At 43.6% G+C, this 22,459-nt stretch overlaps 1 protein-coding gene across 1 annotated transcript in view; it reads left to right on the top strand.

Annotated features, from left to right (window-relative positions):
• The first annotated feature begins 1,913 nt into the window (after window positions 1-1,913).
• SLC15A5 (solute carrier family 15 member 5) overlaps window positions 1,914-22,459 on the top strand; it is a 54,578-nt gene continuing 34,032 nt past the window's right edge. The window contains exons 1-3 of the mRNA XM_070947791.1: window positions 1,914-2,274; window positions 4,335-4,557; window positions 22,015-22,184. Coding sequence (XP_070803892.1) covers window positions 1,914-2,274; window positions 4,335-4,557; window positions 22,015-22,184 — 754 coding nt within the window. The remainder of the gene's footprint in view (window positions 2,275-4,334; window positions 4,558-22,014; window positions 22,185-22,459) is intronic.

The following is a 22,459-nucleotide window of genomic DNA, read 5'->3' as shown; positions in this document are numbered from 1 at the left end:
CGGGAGTATAGAAATATTCTTTGACTGCATAAAATACAAGTGTTTAAATGTCTAGCATTCAGTTTAATGTTATAGTTCAAATTAATTCCACACAAATCAACGATGAAAAAATGATGAGATGTGTTTTTTTCTCACAGGAAGAAGTCTCATTCAAAAAAAAAAAAAAATGGAATGCAGATTAAGAGGTGAGTTTGCAGATTATTCAATCTATTTTAGCATAAAATAAATTTACCAGGTTTGTGAAAAGAAGTTGAAGAAGAGATGGGTTAAAAATATGATATGTTGGGGTTCTTTTTAATAACTGTTTAATTTAGCCAGCCATTTTGATTTATAAATCATGGTTTGTCTTTTTACCAACATGATTATGCTGCCTACGCTTTGCGTTACTGGCTGGGTTATGATTTAGCCTGTTGCATAAACCTTCTGGCCTATGCAGTGGACTAATTTATGGCTTAATATGTTGTGTGAACTCAGCCAATTATGGTTTATTTAAAAAACCATGGCTCCCTAAGCAACAGTTTAAAAAATGTGAATTTAGCCACAGTGCTTCCAGTAAGATGGCTACAGTAGGACCTGCGAACCCATTCTCTTGTTCCATCTCAATTGAAGTTTGCTTGCTTTCTTGTAATAAATAGACAAAACGAAGGATGTGAAAGGTTACAAACAGGTAATGTCTCTGCAGTTTTTCTTAATCTTGGCTACTCTTAAAATGTGTGGACTTCAGCGCTCAAAATTCCCTAGCTAGAACACTAGTTAAGGAATTCTGGGAGTTGAAGTTCACATACCATAAAGAGGCTGAGGTTGAGAAACACCGCTTTAAATATTAATGCATAGAAAAAAGCCCCAACTTTTTTGCTGCCAGGGACTGGTTCCATGGAGGCTGGTTTTTCCACAGACTGGGGGTGGGGGGCAGGCGGGCATGGTTTCATGCACTGCCTGCATCCTGTGCATGTGCGGATGGGGCTTTGTTCAGTTGTGTGGCCTGGTTCCTGGTAGGCCACAGACAGGTGCCCACGGGTTAGGAACACCTGAGATAGTCTCTCTGTTTAAACTGCAGACTGACACCATAGATTTTAGCTATAAGAATTTTTTTCTGGAAATCTTGCAAACAAGGTTGAGATTAGAACAAAGTTGCAAGAAAGAAATATGTATATATTTTGGTTTGGAGATATCCCAGGTGATTTTCTTCATGGCTCCCAAACTTTTCATTAGCACTTTGCAATTATTTGGAAGAAGGTTTGTTGATGGAGATCCTACTTACTACACTTAAATCTAGTGGAATATAGTTTTTTTTTTCCTAATTAACTTTCTTATCTGAATTTAACTAAGAAAATAGCAAAATGTAATAACGATAAGCTGTTGTTCATCCTGTAATGTGTATCCATCACATCTTTATCTGTTTACTTCCAGTTTCATTCGTGGCTGCTTAATTAAAGCATCGGAATATTAGCCTCATGTTATTTTCTCGATCCTAATACTTGAATTTTGCCAAGGTATTTTATCTGTAACGGACAGATAAAGTTTGCTGCACATTGTATTGGATTCACATAATTTTAATCGGCAATTGTGGTCTGGAGGTAGGTGGAAGAGAGGGCACAGATCATGTTTGCCACCTAACAAGCTAATTAAACAGGGATGGTTTTGGGGTGTTTTTTTTTTTTTTTTTTTTTTGTGGGTTTTTTTTTAATACAGAAGTTGCGCCGTCTTATAAAATCAATGCCAATGTTTTGAATCTGTTTTTTTTTTTAAACAGAATGAAAATAGGACTCGCTCTGAAAATTGTGGCCGAGGATGGAATCTAACACAAATCTCTCACTTAGGTGTTAATTATAGAAGAGGGTAAACTGAAGCACACACATACACATAGACACACTGACACACACGTTCCGTTGCTCACAGCAACCTTCAAAGTCATGCCTCTCTTAGACTTAAGACCTGGGCAGGACGAACAACTTCTGAATCACGTTTCCAAGATAGAAAAAAGACTAGCCAATCCCCTTGGCCTGGCAAATTCAAAGTTTGAGAAAGAATTCCAGGTGATGGTTTGCTTACTGCTGGTGGAACTGTGCGAAAAATTTACTTTCTACGGCATCGTCTGCAACATGATTCTTTTCTGCACCATCAAGCTTGGTTATCACAATTACGAAGCCGCCATGCTCAATGTTTGCTTTGCTGGGGCGTGTATGGTGGCCCCAGTTCTGATAGGCTGGCTTGCTGAGCACCCGGTGGGACGGATCAGACTGGTGTACCTGTGTGCCTTGCTGCATTTTATCGGTAGGTATCACTTTCTTGGGGCACCTTATGGTAGCTGCCAGTTATTTCCAAATGTAAATGGTACGCAAATGATAGCTTTATAAAACCTGGATGTTTCTGTATCAAACTGGGGCATTTGAGAAATCAATGTGCGGCATATTTTGAAGTAGTATATATGGCCTCTTTTTAATTTTTTTTTTACATTTTGGGGGGAACTTATGTTGCTTTTCCTGTCATTCATGCTGTGACAGTCATGTAGACCATAAGGGATGAAACTAATCAGCCTTGAGACAACAAGCAGAGATTTCTCAAGTTTGAGGCAATTCAGACTGATGTCAGGTTAAGGAAAGAATAAGCAATATTGTCCCAAGTCTTTTTGACTTTACAGTGCTTTGGTTTAATTTTAGAAAATTACAAGTAGAGCTTTATTATTTTTGATGAATGTTTAATGAAAAGAAGAACTAGAGATAATATGATAGCAGTGTTCCGATTGTCAGGGTTCCAGAAAACCCCCCAACTCCAAGTAAAAACTCTGAAGCAAGCATTTTTCAAAGTTCTATTTACTAGAATAGGTAAACTGGCACATCTGGGAAAACCCGAATCTGAAAGGTCCGGGTTTTCTCTCAGTAAATCAAACCCCCCAAAACCATCCCCTCAGTCCTCAGTTGATCACATGCTCCAATCAACTGCCATCCCATCTCAAGACAGCAGTCCGATCACTCCTTCTCCAGATGCAGGATCGGCCTGACCTTGACCAACAGGAAGAATGCTATTATGTCTAAAGACAACCCCTCTACTAAATTCCCCCTCCTACTTTCCCACACATGAGAAAGTGGCAGCATGGAAGCTTCCGGCCTAATATGGCTTCCAAAGCTGACAGGCGTCTCCCCCCCACCCCCTGGCAGAAAAAAAGCACACCCTGAAAAATAAAACAGACAAAACACAAAAGATGGGGTTAACGCCTTGTATATAACCTCTTAACCCCCTGACACTGATATCTAAAGTGCTGCCACAAAGAAGAGGTGGTCAACCTATTTTCCAAAGCACCTGAAGGCAAGACAAGAAACAATGGGTGGAAACTAATCAAGGAGAGAAGCAACCTAGAACTAAAGAGACATTTCTTGATGGAACAATTAACCAGTTGAACAGTTTGCCTCCAGAAGTTGTGGGTGCTCCCACACTGGAGGTTTTTAAGAAGAGTTTGGACAATGATTTGTCTGAAATGGTATAGGATTTCCTGCCTGAGCAGAGGGTTGGTCTAGAAGACCTCCAAGGTCCCCTCTAACTCTCTTATTCTGTTGTTTATTTATGCCTCCAGCAACAGCTCCCAGGGGCATTTTTTTAAAAAAATCAGAACAGCAGGTTGCCTTAGCTGGATGGCTTTGTTAGGAAGTGCGCTACCTATTGACATTAAAAAGGACAAAGCTTCAACTGAGATAATTGAATGACAGGATAGTTAATTGTATCTTCTGACTGGCAAAGTCCACTGTGGCAGCCATTTTGTTAATGCCTAACCTCATTTGAAATACAGACAGTCCTTGACTTATAACTACAATTGGGATCAGAACTTCCATTGCAAAGCAAGGCAGTTGTTCAGTGGGGTTGTGCCTGATTTTATGACCTTTTTTTTTGTCATGATTGTTAAACAAATCACTGCATTTGTTAAGTGACTCACACATTTGTTAAGCAAATTTGGCTTCCCCCATTGACTTTCCTTTTCAAAAATTGACTGGGAAGATTACAGATGACAATCACATGACCTGGGGATGTAAATTGTAAATTTGTAAAAATAAATGCTGCTTACCAAATGCCCAAATTTTAATCACATGTCCTTGGAGACCGTGCAACGGTCGTAAGTGTGAGGACCAATTGTAAATAACTTTTTTCAGTGTCCGAACTTTGAATGGTCTCTAAACAAATGGTTGCAAGTCAATGGCTGCCTTAGTTCTTTTTTAAGAGCCACCATGACCTGCTCCCAAAATTTATAAGGCACCTACCACTTCAAAAAGTCTATGTTCCTTCAGAACTTCCCAAAATAACATGTCTATGTAATGCTTTCAGATGTTCCTTTCTTTCTGCAGGTACAGCCCTGTTACCTGTGGTGGCCTTCCCTTTTGAGGATTTTTTCATAGATAAGCACTATGTCCTCCACACTTTGGCTAAAAAGAAGCAGGAAATCCTCTTCTACATTGCGTTGTTGGCCACCTGCCTTGGCTCTGGAGGAATAAGAGCCATTGTGTGTCCTTTAAGTGTTTACAACCCCGATGAACATAGACCAAAGGAGCTTCTGTCCTTCTTCAACTGGTCAGTATCATGTGCAGGTGATACAAGTGGTCAACTGTGGGAGGGGGTCCAATCATTTTGGGAAATCTGAAAGTGGTTTGTTTGTTGCAAGCTATGGAATTTAGTGCCAATGGTTTCACTTGTGTGGTTAATTATCAAAGAAGACAAATATTAAGGTCCAATGATCGCTGATGAGCCAATTTATCACAGAATCCTAGATTTGGAAAGACCCTCAAAGATCATCTAGTTCAAACTCCTCTTGGTTCAGGTTCCTTTAAAGCATTTTAGACAGGTCTGTTTGAAGATCTCCAATAATGAGTGCCGTGGTAGCCTCATGGTGATATTACTCTCCTCCCACTCAGAAGGTTGAGAGTTCGATCCTAAAGAGCAGCAGAGGTTTCTCTATCAGAAGATAGAGGATTCTCTATATCTATACCTCTATATTTTCTGCAAAGAGAAAATATCTACTGTGAATTCCGCATGGTGTCAGGAAGGGCATCTGGCCAGTAAACGTTCAGCTCCATCTAGTTGCCCCAACTCTACCCTGAATTAAGGGATTACAGGGTCATAAAAAGGGAGGGTATTTTTGTTTGAAGTTCTCCAATATCACTTCATAAGGTAAGGTTTTCATAAGGCAAGGTCTTACCGTGAGAAAATTCCTCCTGATAACCTAACCTGGAATTTCTCGGGCAGAAGAGAAGAGATCCATTCCCCCTCTATATAATGCCCTTTAGATTTCTGAAAACTCCTGTATATTTCCCCTCAGTCTTCTCTGCTGCAAAGTAAACACGTCCACTTCTCTCTCTTCTCCTTTTCAACATCTCCATGAAATCAAGGGGTCAGCTGCCAGTTTGGGGTTCGGTATCATGAATACATTAAAGATACCCAGTTATATTGACTCAGGGCTGGTCAAGAGAAGCTGTCAAGCTTCCATCCCAGTACCTGAAGACTGTATGGATTTCAATGGAGAGTAGCCAACTCCGAGTTGAACCTATCAAGACTGAGTGACCATGAGTCAGTGATGGTATTCAGCCGGTTCTATCCAGTTTGGGTGAACTGGTAGCGGTGGCGGCGGGAAGCTCTGCCCACCCAACAGGACGTCATCACATCCCATTTTTGACGCTCTGCGCATATGCAGAAGGTCCTGCGCATGCACGGAAGTCATACATGTGCGTTCACATTTGCGAACTGGTAGCAAGGGTAAGTAAATACCTCCCCTGAAAGTGAGTGTTTGGGCCACCTTAATGTGGGGATATTCCACCTCTGATCTTGGATGGAGTGACACTTTCCCATTCAAGGATGGTGTGCAATTTGGGGGTATTTCTGGATTTACTGCTCCTGCTTGATGAGCAGGTAGCAATTATGGCCTTTGTATAGCTTCACAGGTATTCTGCAGAACATCATGCTACATTTACCATTGCTTAGGTTGGGGGTCCCTTCAGATAGTCATCCATGTCCTGTTCATCTCACAGCTTGACTACTGCAATGTGCTCTACGTGGAGCTGCCTTTCAAGACCAACTGGAAGTTTCAAATGGTCTAGAAGGCAGCCATGCAGGCAGTGATGGGCAGGGGTGGGATTCAGCCAGTTTGGGACTGGTTTGGGTGAACCGGATGCTAATATTACATCTCATTCACCGAACTGGTAGTTGCAAGGACTGGCTGACCCCACCCACCCCGCCCTGCCCCTCCCAGGAGTCTCCATGCAGCCCATTTTGGATGCCAGGTAAGTGCAGGGCCCGTGTGGAGGCTCTGGGAGGGAGAAAAATGGGCCTCCCGGAAGTTCCAGAAGTCTGGAAAGGCACCCTTTCCAGCCTCCGAAGGGCCTCTGGAGCCCAGAGGAGGCTGTTTTCCCCTTCCCGGAGGCTTGAGGAAAGCCTCCGGAGCCTGGGGAGGGTGAAAAACGGGCCTCCGGAAGTTCCAGAACTCCAGAAACGCTTCCAGATCCCAGAGGAGGCTGTTTTCGCCCTCCTGGAGGTTTGAGGAAAGCCTCTGGAGCTTGGGGATGGCGAAAATGCCACCTTCCCCCCCCCCCCACTATGGTGCAGGAGGCTGAGTAGGCCATGCCCACCATGGCCACACCCACCCAACAACCGGGCAGAGAATCGGTTGCTAAAATTTTTGAATCCCACTCCTGGTGATGGGCATGGCTCAAACTGCCCTTGTAATAGCTCTGCTTCATGAGTTTCATCGGTTGACAGTTTGCTTCTGGGTACAGGGTTGGTTCTTATCTATAAAGCTTCTAATGGCATAGGGCCTGGTTACTTGGTAACATGAAGACTTGCTAATCTCCTATGGTCTCTGCCCAGTTGATCTAATCTGACAAAGTTGGTGCACTCTGGGTTCTTTGAATTAAACAAAGCCATCTATCAGAACTCCAGAACCTCAGCTTCTCTGCCCTCTGGAATAAGATTGCCCCCAAGATTTGAACAATCCCCGCTACTTTTTTTTAGAATAGAATTTTTTATTGGCCAAGTGTGATTGGACACACAAGGAATTTGTCTTCGTGCATATGTTCTCAGTGTACATTAAAAAAAAGATACGTTCATCAAGAATCATAAGGTACAACACTTAATGATAGTCATAGGGTACAAATAAGCAATCAGGAATCAATATCAATATAAATCGTAAGGATACAAGCAACAAAGTTACAGTCATATAGTCATAAGTGGAAGGAGATGAGTGGTGGGAACGATGAGAAGATTAATAGTAGTGCAGACTTAGTGAATAGTTTGACAGTGTTGAGGGAATTATTTGTTTAGCAGAGTGATGGCGTTCGGAGAAAAAACTGTTCTTTTGTCTAGTTGTGCGCAGTGTTCTATAGCATCGTTTTGAGGGTAGGAGTTGAAACAATTTATGTCCAGGATGTGAGGGGTCTGTAAATATTTTCACAGCCCTCTTTTTGAATCGTGTAGTATAGAGGTCCTCAATGGAAGGCAGGTTGGTAGCCATTGTTTTTTCTGCAGTTCTAACTATCCTCTGAAGTCTGTGTCTGTCTTGTTGGGTTGTAGAACCAAATCAGACAGTTATAGAGGTGGAGATGACAGACTCATCTGTGTTTCAAAAGGAACTGGGAGACCTTATTCTTCTTCCAGGACTTTGCCAAGGGTGACTGAAAAGACCCCTTTCGATTGTGTGAATGTTCCGATCTGGTTTTATCATCCTTGCCATCTTTACTCTTCATTTTGACTTGTGTTAAGTTTTCTTGTTTTCAACACATTTTGTAAATGGCCCATTTATTGCTGGGAGCTGGGCAGTGTATAAATGTCATTATTATCAGTTTCCTTTCATCAATCCACACAAGACTTTGTTTCTCACCATCATGCAGGCCTCCTCTGAAGAAACTCTTTTTTTTTAACTTGGATTTTAAATTTTGGCATCCAGAACTAGACACCAAATACCAAGTGGGGCTTGTGATCTAGACACCATAGATGATGGTTACCTTCATACTTTGTTTTACACTGAAACAAAAATTTTAAAATCCCACAAGTGCAATAAACAGAAAAGATGTAAAAAGCACAATGGTTAGCAAAGCTCAGTCATATATTTAATGCGAAATGGGTGGTTGGTTGGATATGTTTAGCTGTGACCGAAACCTTCACAGAGCAATTCCAGTTAATTGAAGAACATTTAATTTTAAAGTTCTAAAATGTTTTTATTGCAAGTTAGAGCATTTGAAGGAAGTTCATCTGGGGAATGTCTACGGTTCTTCTCTGCAGAAAGACTCGTGAAAATAATGTTTGTAGGAGAGAGTTGAGCTATAAAATCGCATCTATGGTTTTCCTAGCAAAGGTGTATATCTATTTTTGGAAACGGAGGAGTTACTGAACAAGAGAATAGCCAAGGCAAGGCTTGTTTGAGAAAAAGCGGTAAAAAGGAAGGTTAAGAATGGCCTAAAAGCAGAACTGAGAACAACTTGTAAGGGAGAGGAAAAGAAATATTGGACTTCAGTAAAGTTTGCAGTTATTGACAGTGGTGGTATTTAGCCGGTTCTATCCGGTTCAGGCAAACCGATAACGGCGGTTGCGGGAGGCTCCACCCACCCAGACGTCATCACGTCCCGTTTTTGACGCTCTGTGCTTGCGCGCGCTCACATTTGCAAACCGGTAGCGAAGGTAAGTGAATACCACCCCTGGTTATTGAGTTCATGAATGTTAATTAACTTCTGGACCAAGGAGAAGAAATAGGAGTTTGTAAAACTTTTTTTCTGGCTTGGATATGTTGGAAGCAGGAAGCCTAAAGATCCTTCCTAACTGGAAGGATCTAATTTTTACTACCTTTCTTCTCTTCAAAGGTCTGGAGCTAATGAGGATCTTTATTTATTTTTATCTCCCTTCATTAGGAGTCTTGTTAACAAAGGCAAGTTCTCACTTCAGAATAGCCTCTCAGAATATTGTTGGGGTGTAAATCAAAAACTGCTTTTCTTTTTCTTTCTTGGGTGCTTTTTTTTTTTTAAAGCACACAAATCGGATGCAACTTGATAAATTTTCATCAGTGAGAGATAACAATTGAGGTGACCAGATGTGGTGCCAACAGCAGAACTGGAATAGCAAACTTCAACATCAGAAAAAAAATGTGCAATAGAAGAATAACAGAATAACGGAGTTGGAAGGGACCTTGGAGGTATTCTACTCCAACCCACAGCTCAGGCAGGAAACCAGTGGTGGGTTTCAAAAAATTTTATTACTGGTTCTGTGGGTGTGGCTTGTTGGGTGTGGAATGGCTTGTTGGGCGTGGCTTGTTGGGCGTGATAGGGGTAAAATCTCCATTCCCACCCCAATCCAGAAGAAGGTTACTGCAAAATCCCCATTTCCTCCCAATCAGCTGGGACTTGGGAGGCAGAGAATAGATGGGGGGCGGGGCCAGTCAGAATTTTTACTACCGGTTCTCCGAACTACTCAAAATTTCCGCTACCGGTTCTCCAGAACTGGTCAGAACCTGCTGAAACCCACCTCTGCAGGAGACCTTATATAATTCTGGACAAATAGATTGATAGATAGAATAACTTTATTGTCACGTTGAATGTACACTAATCGGCATACATTAAAATGAAATTTTGTTGCATGCAGCTCTCAAAGTGGCACCTCCTACAATATACACTACATAAACATGACAAATGAATAAATACAAAACTATGCAAATAGCCACATATATTATATTATTACAAATGGTTGTCCAATCTCTTCTTAAAAATTTTCATTGCTGGAGCATCCACAACTTCTGGAAGCAAATCGTTCCACTAGTTAATTGTTTAAACTGTCAGGAAGTTCCTCCTTAATTTTAGGTTACTTCTCTCCTTGATTAGTTTCCATCCATTGCTTCTTGTCCTGCCTTCAGGTGCTTTGGAGAATAGGTTGACCCCTTCTTCTATGTGGCAGCCCCTGAGATATTGGAACACTGCTATCATGTCACCCCTAGTCCTTCTTTTCATCAAACTAGACATACTCAATTCCTGCAACCGTAGCAGAGGGTTGAACTGTAGGGTCCTTGATGCTCCCTGAGCTTTGTTGTTTTGTTGTAGACATTTCATTACCCAACTACTGTAACCCAACTAGGTAACATCACTGATGATGCCACTTAGTTAGTTGGTCATGAAACATCTACAAGAAAACATCCAAGCTCAGAGAGCATCCTGGACCTCACAAAGTAGACGTTGTAAAACTGATAGTCTGATCTTCTTTTTGGATTAAACAGGAAGGCAAAAGTCAGCATTGATATTATTTGGTAGCAATGTCTTAAGCAACATCTCCAATTCCACACATGTAAATATGGAGGAGGAGAAGTATTCACATAAGACAATTGAGTAATAGAATAACAAGAGTTTTGCAAGGGACCTTGGAGGTCTTCTCGTCCAAACCCCTGCTCAAGCAGGAAACCCTATAACAGTGATGGCTAATCATTTTTCCATCATGTGCCAAAAGCAGGGGGAGTGTGTGGGGGACACGCGCACGCGTGCCCACACCCATAATTCAGTGCGTCCCGCCCCCCCCGCACATGCGTGTGCCCCCCCTGCTTTTGATACGTGATGGCACGGTGAGCCCGGTAGCCTGTTTTTCGCCCTCTCCAGGCTCCAGAGGCTTTCTAGGAGCCTGGGGAGGGCAAAAACTGCCTCCCCCTCTCCCCCCTCGGAGGCCCTCCGGAGGTCGGAAACAGCCTGTTTCCCAACTTCCGGTGGGCCCGGAAGGCCCGAAAAGCAGCTGCCCAGCACATGCATGCGCACCGGAGCTGACCTAGGGCAACGCTCGTGTGCCCACCGATATGGCTCCATGTGCCACCTGTGGAATGCGTGCCATAGATTCGCCATCACGGCCCTATAACTATTTCAGAGAAATTGTTGTCCAATCTCTTCTTAAATACCTCCAGTGTTGAAACAGCAACAACTTCTGGAGGCAAGTCGTTCCACTGATTAATTGTTCTCACTGTCGGGAAATTTCTCCTTAGTTCTAGGTTGCTTCTCTCCCTGATTAGTTTCTACCCATTGCTTCTTGTTCTACCCTCAGGTGCTTTGGAGAATTCTTTCTGGCAGCCCCTTAGATATTGAGCCCACTGTACATGCTTGTAAAGGCTCATGGCTGACTGTTTTGTTTGAAATGTATGTTTTGCATCACTTTCAGAAATGGAGGGGTGTCACAAAGGAAATTTCTCCCCTCAGGTATAGATTATCCTCTAACAAAATTCAGAAGATCATCTCAATAACATGGGAAAAAAGCACCATTCCTACAGTAGTTTCAGATGTGACCCAATCTCAACACTGAGCTCTTTCCCATGGTGAATTTGGGAGAGGAGCACAGAAACTTAGAAAATGTGCTTTAATGAAGCTGAATACATTTTATTATTGAGAATGAAAGCTTCAATGAGAATGTGCTACTTTTTGTTTCCTTGGAGAATGGTTTTACTGAGTTTAGCTTCTTTATTCTCCTCCACCAACCCCCTCCCCCCAATTACTTTGACACCTCTCCTTTTGGAAGAAGTCCCGTTCCTAAATATTGCAGCTTTACCGAAGGGAAAAAATATTGTTTGGTTCTTCCCAGCAAATTCTTCCTCCTTGACCTACACAAAAGAGAGAGAATGAAAGAGAAAAGCCTTCCTTTTTAAAAAATTCAATTCTGGGTTTTAATCCTTAATTAGCAACATCATTTTGATTAAATAAGACTCCAGAGAATTAAGGCTGAAGATCCATCTAAATGGTTGCTCAGGAGAATTTATTGTACTGCAGTCCTAGTAATTCAGGAGAAGGTGGGTTATTTAATCAAAGTGACATTTCCTAGCGTTGATTACAAAAGAAAAGATTAATTTTTATAAAATAGATCCGTGAGGTAATCTGAGCAGGGTGTTGTAGGAGTTTAGACTAGTTGGAGAAAGTCAGGTGAGAAAATGAATTTTTGTAAGGATGGATAGATGGATGGATGGATGGGGAGGGAGGGAAGGGAAGGGAAGGGAAGGGAAGGGAAGGGAAGGGAAGGGAAGGGAAGGAAGGAAGGAAGGAAGGAAGGAAGGAAGGAAGGAAGGAAGGAAGGAAGGAAGGAAGGAAGGAAGGAAGGAAGGAAGGAAGGAAAATACTGTAATACACTAATTGTAATACAGGTAGTCTTTGACTTATAACCACAATTGGGACCAGAACCTCTGTGGCTACACGATGCAATCATTAAATGAGTTCTGCCCAATTTTATGGCCTTTTCTCTGTGGTCATTAAGCAAAGCAAATCCAGTTTCCCCCACTGACTTTGCTTGTTGGAAGCACCTTGTGAAGTCCGAAAATGGCGATCATGCAACCCCAGGATGCTGCAATTGTTTTAAATACATGTCCGTTGCCAAGGCCCCAAATTATGATCACATGACTGCAGGGATACTCTTAAGAATCGTAAGTGCAAGGACCAGTTGTAAGTTGTAACTTTTTTCAGCACCTTCGTAACTTTGAACAGTTGTTAAATGAATGGTCACAAGTGGAGGACTACCTGTATTTTTTTTTCTTTCGGTGCTTTGTGTCAGTGTTGGCTCCCAGTGACTGCTGGGGGTTTTAAGAAATGGTTTGGCATTGCTTCTTCTTCCTAGGTCTGAGAGCGAGTAAGTGACCCAAGGTCACTCAATTGGTTTTGTGCCTAAATTGGGACTAGAACTCATGGTCTCCAGATAGCTAACCTGGTACTTTAATCACTATACCAAACTGTCTCTCTTCATAGCAATAAGACTAGCCAAATAAAGCTACATCTTTGACACACACACATCCCATCCCATCCCTGTATTCTTGTCATCTGAAGTAATCTTTCCCTGACTTGCATCTCTTACATTGGGGTTCAAACAGGACAGTCCTAAGGTGACCAATCGTCCTCCTTTAGGGAGGACAGTCCTTCTTTTGTAAGTTCTGTCCTCTCTCGAACAGTGTCCTCCTACATGTCCTCCTTTTCGATATTTGAAAACTAATCTGTAAATCTCCGTATTCGATCGATGCCGATCCGATCCATTGCGTGTGATGTGACGTATTTGTATTTGACATGGGTTGCCCCCGGTTCGCACCGGTTCTAGAGAACCGGTAGTAAAACCAGCGGGAGGCTCCGCCCACCGACTCCGACTTCATCAAAACTTCTGCGCTTGCACAGAAGAGCGCGCGTGGCTCTGCTGCGAACTGGTAGTAAAGGTAAGTAGAACCCACTTCTGGACATGATGATTCGTCAAGGCTCGGTACAATGTGGCGAGACGCAATTATGAGATACATGCGCTCTGCACAGGAGAATTGTTTTGAGAGAGTGCGCTGCGCGCAAGTGGTTTTGTTTACTTCTTACCGAAACACGACACAGTACACACGCACATGTCCTCCTTTCATTGTAAAAAAGTTAGTCACCTTACAGTCCACCAACATCTTCTCTGTGGCTCCTGGAACCCCTTTCTATTTTGGGTGGCCCTCTCAATTGAGGTCTCTCTTGCATTTTGGAAGGTATTGCAGATGCTTGCATTACTGTTCATGAACCACCCTATCAAAATAGTCCTGCACCCTGATCTTCTCCTTGTATTGTTCCCCTGAAACTGACATGAGGCATATTGCCCCAAACATGGAGATAGCATATAGTCTCCAAAACTGTTAGTTTCAGATAGACCTATCCTGCATGAAAGTATGTTGTTGTTGTTAGTTGCAAAGTCGTTTCCAACCCATTGCGACCCCATGGACAACATTCCTCCAGGCCTTCCTGTCCTCTACCATCCTCTGAAGTCCACTTAAGCTCACGCCTACCACTTCAGTGACTCCATCCAGCCACCTCATTCTCTGTCATCCTTTTCTTCTTTTGCTCTCAATCTTTCCCAGCATTAGGCTCTTCTCCAGTGAGTCCTTCCTTCTCATTAGGTGGCCAAAGTATTTGAGTTTCATCTTCAGGATCTGGCCTTCTAAAGAGCAGTCAGGAAATGAAAGTATACAAACCCCTTTTAAAGCCATCCCCATTACTTGGCCATAAGTATGTCTTGAGTAATGAATCCCACAGATTAATTATATGCTGTGTTGAGAAGTATTTCACCTAAATCTATTTCCAGTCAGCTTCATTGGCCATAAATGATGTAGGTTTATTTAGGGAAGACCATCTCTCCACAAACCATTTACAGAGGTTTGTAATCCTTCCTTGGAGCTGATTAAACTTAAAAATGTAAGGAAAGGAGAGTAGAAGAAGGGTGAAAAAAAAACACAAGCTCGGACATCGCTTCTTAAAGGGCTATTTCAGGGGTGAAATCCAGCAGGTTCTGGAGAACCGGTAGTGGAAATTTTGAGTAGTTCAGAGAACCGGCAACTGCCACCTCTGGCTGGCCCCAGAGTGGGGTGGGAATGATAATTTTGCAATATCCTTCCCCCAGGAGTGGGGAGGGAATGGGAATCTTGTAGTATCCTTCCCTTGGAGTGGGGTGGGAATGAAGATTTTGCAGTATCCTTCCCCTGCCATGCCCACCAAGCCACGCCCACCAAGCCATACCCACAGAATCGGTAGTAAAATTATTTGGATTTCACCAGTGGGCTATTTCTTAGGATGACAGGATGTAAAGAAGAAAGATACCTGTCTTTCAAAAGGAGCAAACTTCACAATTCTATTGAAACCTGGCTTGTTTGTGTTCAACGATGAAGGATCTTAAAAAGTGACACAGGTAGTCCTTACAATGACAACTGAGACCAAAATTTCTCTTGCTAAGTAAGAGAGGTATTAAATGAGTTTTGCCCCATTTTATTACCATTTTGGGATGTGGTGGCTCAGTGGCTAAGATGAAAGGTCGGCAGTTCAGAGGTTCGAATCCCTAGTGCCGCGTAATGGGATGAGCTCCCGTTACTTGTCCCAACTTCTGCCAACCTAGCAGTTTGAAAGCAGGTAAAAAATGCAAGTAGAAAAATAGGGGCCACCTTTGATGGGAAGGTAACAGCGTTCCGTGCACCTTTGGCGTTTAGTCATGCCGACCACATGACCACGGAGACGTCTTTGGACGGCGCTGGCTCTTTGGCTTTGAAACGGAGATGAGCACTGCCCCCTAGAGTCGGGAACGACTAGCACATATCTGCGAGGGGAACCTTTACCTTTATGACCCTTTTACAGCATATCACATGAAAGGACGGTTTGTTTAAACATGGTTCTCAATGGGTCAGGTTGGATGAGGGACTCCTCAGTTTGTTTGGGACTTCTGAACAGTTGTTTCTGGACTTTTAGATTGAATACACTTTATTTGCATTGTTGTTTTCTTGTGAGCTACCCAGCGTTGACAGCGATTGGAGGAGACTACGAATGTAATAAAAGAAATACCGTTTATAAATGGTGCCACAAATCCTGGCTTCATACAACACATTAAGTGAATACAAAACTAATTCAGTAGGTTTGATGTTTTGCATGTTTGAGGGAAACTATAAGCAAGGAGAGAAGCAACCTAGAACTTAGGACAAATATTTTGACAGAACAATTAATCAGGGGAACGATTTGCCTCCTGAAGTTGTGGGTGCTCCATCACTGGAGGTTTTTGAGAAGAGATTGCACAGCCATTTGTCTGAAATGGTATAGGAAAGACTAGAAGACCTCAAAGGTCCCTTCCAACTCTGTTATTCTGTTATATTCTGTTAAAACCAGTGGTGAAATTCAATTTTTTTTACTACCAGTTCTGTGGGCATGGTGTGGCTTGGTGGGAGTGGCTTGGTGGGCGTGGCAGGGGAAGGATACTGCAAAATCTCCATTCCCACCCCACTCTGGGGCCAGCCAGAAGGTGGTATTTGCCGGTTCTCTGAACTACTCAAAATTTCCGCTGCCGGTTCTCCGAACTGCTCAAAATTTCCACTACTGGTTCGTCAGAACCTGTCAGAACCTGCTGGATTTTACCCCTGGTTATAACCCCATCACGCATGATAGTTTAGTGCAATCTGTGAATCTAACCGTTGTGTATTTTTTTTCCTCCACCCTCCTTTAGCCAGGCATTACCACTGGCACTTTCCCGGCTCTTCTTTTATTTCTTGAAGAGGATGTGTGTCTCTAAATGAGAGGAAGGAGGGAAGAAGATCCAGCCTATGTTGAATTTGACTTTTTAGAAAACATGTAATTGCTTTGAGTTTTGGGGGCCCCTGCACTTACTTGCAAGGCACTATTAATCTAACCTCTTGTCTTCTGAGGTCCCTATTCTGGGTATACCTTAATTGCTCACAGCTTCACTTGGAGACATCATTATTTCCTTCTAACCAAGCAACAACCAGATAATAGCTGGGATGTGAATATATATGATATTAATTGGAACGAAAGAAGCCCCCTGTTAGGAAATGGGAGTGGATCAAATGTTTAGCTAGCGGGAAATCAACAGTTCTAAAAAAGTTGCACTTTGTGTGAGTTGCTAGCTTACTCCCTCAATCTGGTACCCAATTGAGATTCCTTATGGCCTACCTTAGCAAATGGATTTGTGTGTGTGTGTGTGTGTGTGTGTGTGTGTGTTTAATCATGTAACGCTACAACTGTTAGATTGCAAATTGGTAGCAGGTGAATGGAAAATCAGTACAAATCAGCAGCGGTTGGATACGTAGGTTGAGTGCAGTCTTGTTAAAAGAAACTAGATACTCAGTTGTTCCATTTGGGGTGTTTGTTTGTTTGTTTTTTGACTATAGGTAGTCCTTGGTTTATGACCATAATTGGGCCGAACATTTCCATTGCTGAGTGAGATAGTTTTTAAGTGAGTTTTCCCCAATTTTACGGCCTTTCTTGCTACGGTTGTTAAGTGAATGACTGCACTTGTTAAGTTAGTGACACGGTTGTTAAGTGAATCTGACTTCCCCATTGAGTCTGCTTGTCAGAAGGTGGCAAAAGGTGATCGCATGACCCTGGGACACAAATGTACATAAATATGAACCAGTTGCAAACCATCTGAGCTTTGATCATGTGACCATGGGGATGCTGCAAGGGTCATAAGTGTGAAAAATGGTCATAACGGGCCTGGTGGCTCAGCAGACTGATAGCATTGTGATTAACACCAGCTGTCTGCAATTACTGTAGGTTCGAATCTCGCCAGGCTCAAGGTTGACTCAGCCTTCCATCCTTTCTAAGGTAGGTAAATTGAGGACCCAGTTTGTAGGGGCAATAAGCTGACTTTGTATAAATATACAAAAGGATGAAGGCTATTGCTTAACGCATTGTAAACCGCCCTGAGTCTCCGGAGAAGGGCGGCATATAAATCAAATTAAAAAAAATAAATAAGCAGGGTTGGGTTCTAAATTTTTTTACTACCGGTTCTGTGGACGTGGCTTATTTTGTGAGCGTGGCTTGATGGTCATGTGACAATTCTTTATGATTTAGCAGAGGTACTGGTCTACCGGGCTTTTAACTGCTTGCAGAGCTGTATTGGTCTACTCATTTGTTTTTTGGAGGCACCGGTCTACCACCAAACTGCCTTTTACCACTGATCAGCTATAGGGCAGCCCTTTGAAGCCCCGTGGCAAGAATTTAAAGTTTTTTTTCCTTATAGCCCATCAGCTGGGACTCAGGAGGCAGCAATAGATTGGGGGTGGGGCCAAATAAAAGGTAAGAATAACGCGGGGTGGGGTGGGGCAGAACCGGGTCGGTGACGTCATATCACCGCTACCAGCTCCGTGGAACCGGGCTGAACCAGAGGGAACCCACCACTGGTCATAAGTCACTTTTTTCAGCGCTGTTGTTAGTTCAAACCGTCACCAAACAAACCGTCACCAAACAAACTGCTACAATACCTCTAATACAATACCTCTAATCATTATGAATTGTCTCCCCTTGAGATCTGTTGACTTTATTCTGATTTGAATTCTAAACTCAAAAAGGGAAAGCAGTATCCATTTTTTTAAAAAAAAAAAATCTCTGTGAGAATTAAAATGTAGAGTCAGACTAACATTTCTCAGTCTTGACCACTTTAAGATGGATGCTGGCTGGGGAATTCTGGGAGTTGAAGTCCACCCATCTTAAAGTGGCCAAGGTTGAAAAAACCACCATGCATTTTCTTCAAGATATATGACTGTAAATGCTCTGGAACAAAGATGATCCTTTTTGACTCAGGCGCACAATATTTTTGTAGCCGTTTATATTATTTTTCCTTTATCACCTTCTCTTCCACGGTAATGGAAGAAATGTCCATCTGGATTCAGTTCCAAGTGGGGAGAAAGACACTGGAAACATGGAGACTGCTTGAAATGATGGTTTAATGGTAGCACAGGACCACATGGTTTTGAGGTCCTGGGCAAAAAAGATACATGGGTGAGAGAGAGAGAGAAAGAGAGAGATTTATACCAGAGGTGGGTTTCAGCAGGTTCTGACCGGTTCTGGAGAACCGGTAGCAGAAATTTTGAGTAGTTCGGAGAACCGGTAGTAAAAATGCTGACTGGCCCCACCCCCATCTATTCTCTGCCTCCCAAGTCCCAGCTGATTGGGAGGAAATGGGGATTTTGCAGTAACCTTCCCCTGGAGTGGGGAGGGAATGGAGATTTTACAGTATCCTTCCCCTGCCATGTCCACAAAGCCACAGCCACAAAGCTATGCCATGCCCACAAAGCCACACCCACAGAACCGATAGTAAAAAAAATTGAAACCCACCACTGATTTATACCCTTGGTTGGGCTTTGAATTTGAGCTTGTATTCTGATTGGTTGTCAGACTTCCATGGGGCCATGCAGGGGTGACTTTGTAGGTTGTCTTTTGAATCCCAGGCTTGGTTGAGCCTTGCTGGGTGATGCAATCTCCCTAGGTGCCATGTGGTGAGTTCTGTTGCTAGATGGGTAGAAGGCTAATTCTATCTTTGTTGGATCTTGGGTGGGGGCATTTGCTTATGAATGGATCTAGCTATCTCTTTATCTCTTAAGTGCTGACATCTGCTGTGGGCTATTGAGGGTGTGGGTGTGGGTTATTAAGAGTGAGTCTGCTTCCTGCCTAAAAAACATGTTTCTCCACTTCTCATCCAGGGAAGTATAATATTCTGCCTTTTTAATACTTCCTAGAATATTTCATTTTTCTAGGAGAGGGGTGGGTGCTAACTTCCTACAATGGTTAGTGAATTTTAATTTCTGTTCCTGCTAAGGATGGATATACTACTCAAGATACTAAATGAAAGAGCACTTACCTGTGTTTCTCTGTGCCTAAAATACATGTGTAACAATTCTATGTTTTAATGCTTATCTGAGCTACTCATTCCCCATTATCTGTAAATAGAAATGTTCGGTGAGTTAACAAATCCCTATCTTTGTGAGATTGAAAGTTTGAGCAAATTAATCCATAATCTGAGAGGGGGAAGTTGTGATCCCTCATATAATAGTACATAAATCTGCCCTATGTGGATCTCACACCTCTGGGACAATCTGGAGTTGCATTTACGTGTAAACTGAGGAGGCCCCAAAGAGTGATAACTCAAAGAGTAGGACAGAATCTATGCATGCAGATGGACTTAGATTCGATTTATGACTTCTCCAGGTAAAACTGGGAAATGCCCTCCTCTGAAACTATGTGCTTTTTGCCAGTTAATGTGAATAGCACTAAGGTACACAATTGCAATTCTTCATAAAGTAGATTTCCAGTGGCCTAGCCACTCTGCAGATTTATATTGCACCATTATTTCTTCTGTGTGGGTTGCTCCGCTCTCCTCACACACACATACACACACGTCAGTGGTGGGTTTCAAAAATTTTTTACTACCGGTTCTGTGGGTGTGGCTTGGTGGGCGTGGCATGGCTTGGTGGGTGTGGCAGGGGAAGGATACCGTAAAATCTCCATTCCCTCCCCACTCCAGGGGAAGGATACTGCAAAATCTCCATTCCCTCCCCACTCCAGGGGAAGGTTACTGCAAAATCCCCATTTCCTCCCGATCAGCTGGGACTTGGGAAGCAGAGAATAGATGGGGGTGGGGCCAGTCAGAGGTGGTATTTACTGGTTCTCCAAACTACTCAAAATTTCCGCTACCTGTTCTCCAGAACTGGTCAGAACCTGCTGAAACTGACCTCTGACGTACATACAGCAAGAGTTCTACAGGTGTTTATTCAAACCCCCGAAACAGGTCCTCAGAAAGTACTCCCATTAAGCATGTTTGGATTCCAAGCTCAGCACAGCAAGAGTCACTAGGTAATCAAGCCCAATGGGCACACACGAAGTCCAGGAAAGCAGAACGGGTCAGGATACATTGGCATGAGCATACTACCGGTTCGCAACGCGCGCGAGCTTCCAGAAGTCTGGAAATAGGCCTGTTTCCAGCCTCCGGATCCCAATGGAAACTGTTTATGCCCTCCCGGAGGCTCAAGGAAAGCCCCCGGAGCCTGGGGAGGGCAAAAAACGCTCCCCACCATGGTGCAGGTGGACGACTAGGCCATGCCCACCATGGCTACGCCCACCCAGCAACGGGGCAGCGAACCTGTTGCTAAAGGATCTGAAGCCCACCCTGTGGTGCCAGGCTTCGATGAACTCACGAGCATGGTGGGGGGGGTAGCGTGACCGATGATTTTTGTGTTGCTCCTATCGAAGTGGTGCTGTTTGGTGGCGATGTCGATAGAGGTTAAGGATTTGGGATTCAGGATTTGGGATTGGGGGCACTTGACTGCCAGCCAGTGTTCATGGATCCTGGTTTTTAATGGATGTGAAGTTTGTCCCAGGTAGAATTGGCTGCAATGGTTACAAGTTGATTTTATTTCTACTTCTCAATTCACTCCAGTTGGATCTATCATTATTCCATTCTTCAACTGCTGTCTGTATTCTCTTTGGCCCATTAGGCAGTTATATGCCTCTGACTCAGCCGCTGCCATTCTGCTCTAACAAGATGAAAGATAGTTTAGTTCAGTGTTAATACCCACTGGGGGATTCCCCCAGTCTCTCGTCTTCCAGCATACAAAGATTCTGCCTTGACCTTTGGAGTCCCTGAAATGCTCTTGATCTAAAATTACCGGGGTTTTAAAAACCACTTTTGAATTATGTCTGTCATTGTGATAAAAAAAAATTTAAAAAATCCAACAGAGGTCCAATGAAGGCCACCTGGCAAAAATCCTTGGTGGAGTAATTGTCATGTGAAAATCGTAGTGGGCTTGTTCTCCACCAGGATAGACTAGGGCCCTGATGGCGAACCTATGGCACGGGTGCCACAGGTGGCACGCGGAGCCATATTGGTGGGCACACGAGTGTTGCCTTAGCTCAGCTCCAGCGCGCATGCACATACCAGCCAACTGATTTTCAGGCCTTCCGGTCCCACCAGAAGTCAGGAAACTGGCTATTTCCGGCCTCCGGAAGGCCTCCGGGGGGATGGGGAAGGCTGTTTTTGCCCTCCCCAGGCTCCTAGAAAGCCTCTGGAGCCTGGGGAGGGGGAAAAAACGGGCCTACCGTGCCCACCGTGCCATCGTGTGCCAAAAGCAGGGGGAAGTGTGGGGGGGGGTCACGTGCGCGGGAGGGCGGGCACATTGAATTATGGATGTGGGCACCCGCACCCACGACCCCCCACGTTCCCCCCACTTTTGGCACGCGACAGCAAAAAGGTTAGCCATCACTGGACTAGGGAATACAGGTAGTCCTCGACTTACGACCACGATTGAGCCCCAACAACAATGTACGTTGTTAAGTGAGAAATTTGTTAAGTGAGTTTGCTCCATTTTATGACTTTTCTCATCTCATTTGTCAAGCGAATCACTGCAGCTCTTCAATTAGCAACACGGTTGTTAAACAAATCTGGCTTCCCCGTTGACTTTGCTTGTGAGAAGGTCGCAAAAGGGGATCACGTGACCCTGGGATACTAAACAGTAAACAGATTTAACAGAGTTGGAAGGGACCTTGCAGGTCATCTAGTCCAACCCCCTGCGCAAGCAGGAGACCCTAACATCTGCCTCTACCTAGGATCGAATTCATAACCTCCTGATTGTGAGGCAAGAGCATCGGCCTGGATTTATCGTCTTCAGAATTGCACTGTGACTTCCATTTTAAAAGGAACCGGCTTCTTCTCACAAATAAAAGTTCTTTTTCATCTGTCTCTAAAAATAATGATTGTTGCCGTTTCCTATTACAGGTTTTATTGGTTGGTCAGTCTCAGTTCAGCCATTGTCTTCATCAGCATTTCATACATCCAGCAGTCGGTGGCCCAAAACCTGGGTTTTCTTATTCCATTTGTTTCCATCCTTATGGGACTGATCACAATTCACATGGCACGTAGTGAAATGATTTACCAGCCCCCCAGAGGTAAGCAGTTACGTTATATACATAATTAAATTAAGTGGGAGAACATCCTGGGCTTTCAATATTGGCCATTTAAGATTGTCCAGTTTGGATTCTCTAACACCCCTAAAGCTTCACATATAGGCAGGGGTGGGTTGCAGGGGTTCGGGAGAACCTCTAGCAAAGATTCTGTGCAGTTCGGAGAACCCCCAAATCCCACTCCTGTCTCGCCCCGCCCTCCCCGCCCCTCCCAGGAGTCCCCACGCAGCTCGTTTTGGATGCAGGTAAGTGCAAGGTGT

Source organism: Pituophis catenifer, unplaced genomic scaffold, assembly GCF_029215685.1.
Source record: "Pituophis catenifer annectens isolate HBS135680 unplaced genomic scaffold, rPitCat1.0.hap2 SCAF_7, whole genome shotgun sequence".
NCBI lineage: Eukaryota > Metazoa > Chordata > Lepidosauria > Squamata > Colubridae > Pituophis > Pituophis catenifer.
This window is presented reverse-complemented; position numbering and strand designations above follow the sequence as displayed.